The following is a 2246-nucleotide window of genomic DNA, read 5'->3' as shown; positions in this document are numbered from 1 at the left end:
CTTCCTTGTTACAAGAAAAAGAGAGGTAGAGAGGTGACAAAGACCATGAGACTGCTTTAACAAATTCTATCTGGAAAAATCCATCTCATGATTTGATTTTGCACAAAATATTTAACAATGCGAGGAATTTGGCATTAAGTCACATAAGTCAGCTTTAAAATATCTAATGCAATAAATAATGACATGACTTCATTTAATCAAACAATTATATTCACTCTATCATGATGAATAATCAATTTAAGTAACTCAATTGACTTGTGCATGTTTCTCAAAATCATCAGCTGAAAGGGATAAAGCAAACTAGATCACTTGGACACCCATAGTAACTTGATGGATTAAAGTTACCACAATTGAAACAAAGGTTTTACAACAGGAGTTTGAAGGTAAGGAATGTACAAACAAGGACAATAGTCTTTGAACACGACTTCAAAAATACTGGAGCTTTGACAATTCTTGGACAAGGTTCTGCAAAAATAGCCCAAAATATTAATACCTTCTAACACGGGAGAACAACGTGAGATTTATTTGAACTGAAATTCATTAGTGAAACAGGGCATTTTCCCCTATCTCTTTCTGTATTTTTTTCATTAAAAAGTTATAATTTCTAGAATGAATCTGTCTTCTGATTAGAGATTTAAACTTCATTTTTTACAGTAAAATAAAGAATAATGTAATCGCAATTTAAGATTTTTCTATCAAATTAGACATCAAAGAAAATAAGTCAATACATGTTTCTATATTAAACTAGACAGAGTAGAATTATAAGATAAAGATAGTCACAGTAATATTAAATAAAAGGAAAACCTTCTTCAATTGACCTTTGCTGTAATTGCACCTCTTGTGCTTCTTTCATAAGAATATTCCTGCACAAGATTGCTATGTTAAAATGAATTCAAAATGCAAACACAGAAAATAAAAATAAAAAATCTAGAAGAATCTAAATAATGTTATCTGAAATGGAAAAAACCATGTAATAGACTAAAACCATAAGTCATTTCTTGTATACTCTCGAAGATTCTAAAAAGTATGACATCATTACGTATCCATCTCATTACTGATGATTAGCGGTGGAAGAGCTGGACAATCTGGAAAATGATGGCTTGGGGAATATATATTTTTTAATGTAGAGTCCTTAAAAACTTAGTGGGCAGGAGGGAAGGCCTCTCATGATTTACACCAGGCACTGCCTCTGCCAATAAGGGTTGCCCCGATTGGTAAAATCCAACACCATTGACAAAACAATAGCTATTGCTAAGACTTGTCACGATATTACAAACAATGCAATTTCCTTCCTTAAAGCAACATAAGAAGCCCTACATGTTTACACATTAAATACAAAATATCTGCGAAGGCACTGGTATAATATTGTCAACATTGTCTGTTCCCGCCACTAAAGAACAAATAATCAACGGAGATTTAGAAAATACTAAAACTATCAGTCGATGCTTTCACTATAGATAAAACTAAGGATCTTCAACCATACCAAGCCATATGATATTTGAACGCGTTCAAGGAGAAAAGGAAAATATCGCAAATCACATAGGTTTTGAATTTACAATTCAGAAATAAAAAAAAATATAAATACGAAAACGATGAAAATAAGCTAGAAAGATTACCAAAATCGCAGCGACAATAGCTGAAACGGCGAGTTCAAGCAGAAATCAAAAACCGCGTCCTTCCTAGAGCCAATGCCAATCACTTCGACAAAATCAGATTTCGTTTCTCCGCTCTCGATTCCACCATAACCGTTTGACGACGAGCCTTTCTCCGAGCACATCTTGATCCGAATAAACGGTTTTGACTTGCGAGTCCAACGAAAGCCATAATCTCGACGACGAAGACGAAAAGAACATCGGCACCAAACTTGATTCGAATAAAATGGAAGTAACGAAGCATTAGAAGCTGCTTTGAAGCTCGGAAATGCAGAAAGCTCCATTTATAATGGGGACGCGCGTGGTACAAGAGATAAGGCTTCCATTAAGCAATGTGTATTCTCGTCTCCAGCGACGGGGATTGTGAATATTTCACTAAGCAAACGAGACCTTGGCTTTATTTATTGGCATATTTTTATACTAACTTATTTATAAAACTTTATTTTTCAATTTAAATTAATTCATAATAATAATAATAATTAGTTTCAAATTTATAAATATCCATTAATTTTAAATATTATAACTATTCTTATTAAATGATCTTAAAGTCAATATTCAATATAAAATAATAAATATTATTTTATATATCAAAAG

The 2246-nt window shown here is 32.5% G+C and overlaps 1 protein-coding gene across 1 annotated transcript; it reads right to left on the bottom strand.

Annotated features, from left to right (window-relative positions):
* Positions 1-364: 364 nt before the first annotated feature.
* On the bottom strand, positions 365-1979 carry LOC113871911 (protein ACCUMULATION AND REPLICATION OF CHLOROPLASTS 3-like). Its single transcript, XM_027509003.1, has 3 exons — positions 1617-1979; positions 805-863; positions 365-465 (listed from the first exon to the last, which is right to left on the bottom strand). Exons 1-3 carry the CDS (start codon positions 1934-1936, stop codon positions 365-367), a joined length of 480 nt encoding a protein of 159 aa, XP_027364804.1. The 5' UTR covers positions 1937-1979.
* Positions 1980-2246: the final 267 nt, after the last annotated feature.

The sequence above is a fragment of the Abrus precatorius genome, unplaced genomic scaffold (genome assembly GCF_003935025.1).
Source record: "Abrus precatorius isolate BTA unplaced genomic scaffold, Abrus_2018 Scaffold7, whole genome shotgun sequence".
Classification (NCBI taxonomy): Eukaryota; Viridiplantae; Streptophyta; class Magnoliopsida; order Fabales; family Fabaceae; genus Abrus; species Abrus precatorius.
Note: the sequence above shows the minus strand (reverse complement) of the source record. Positions and strands in the feature narration are given on the sequence as shown.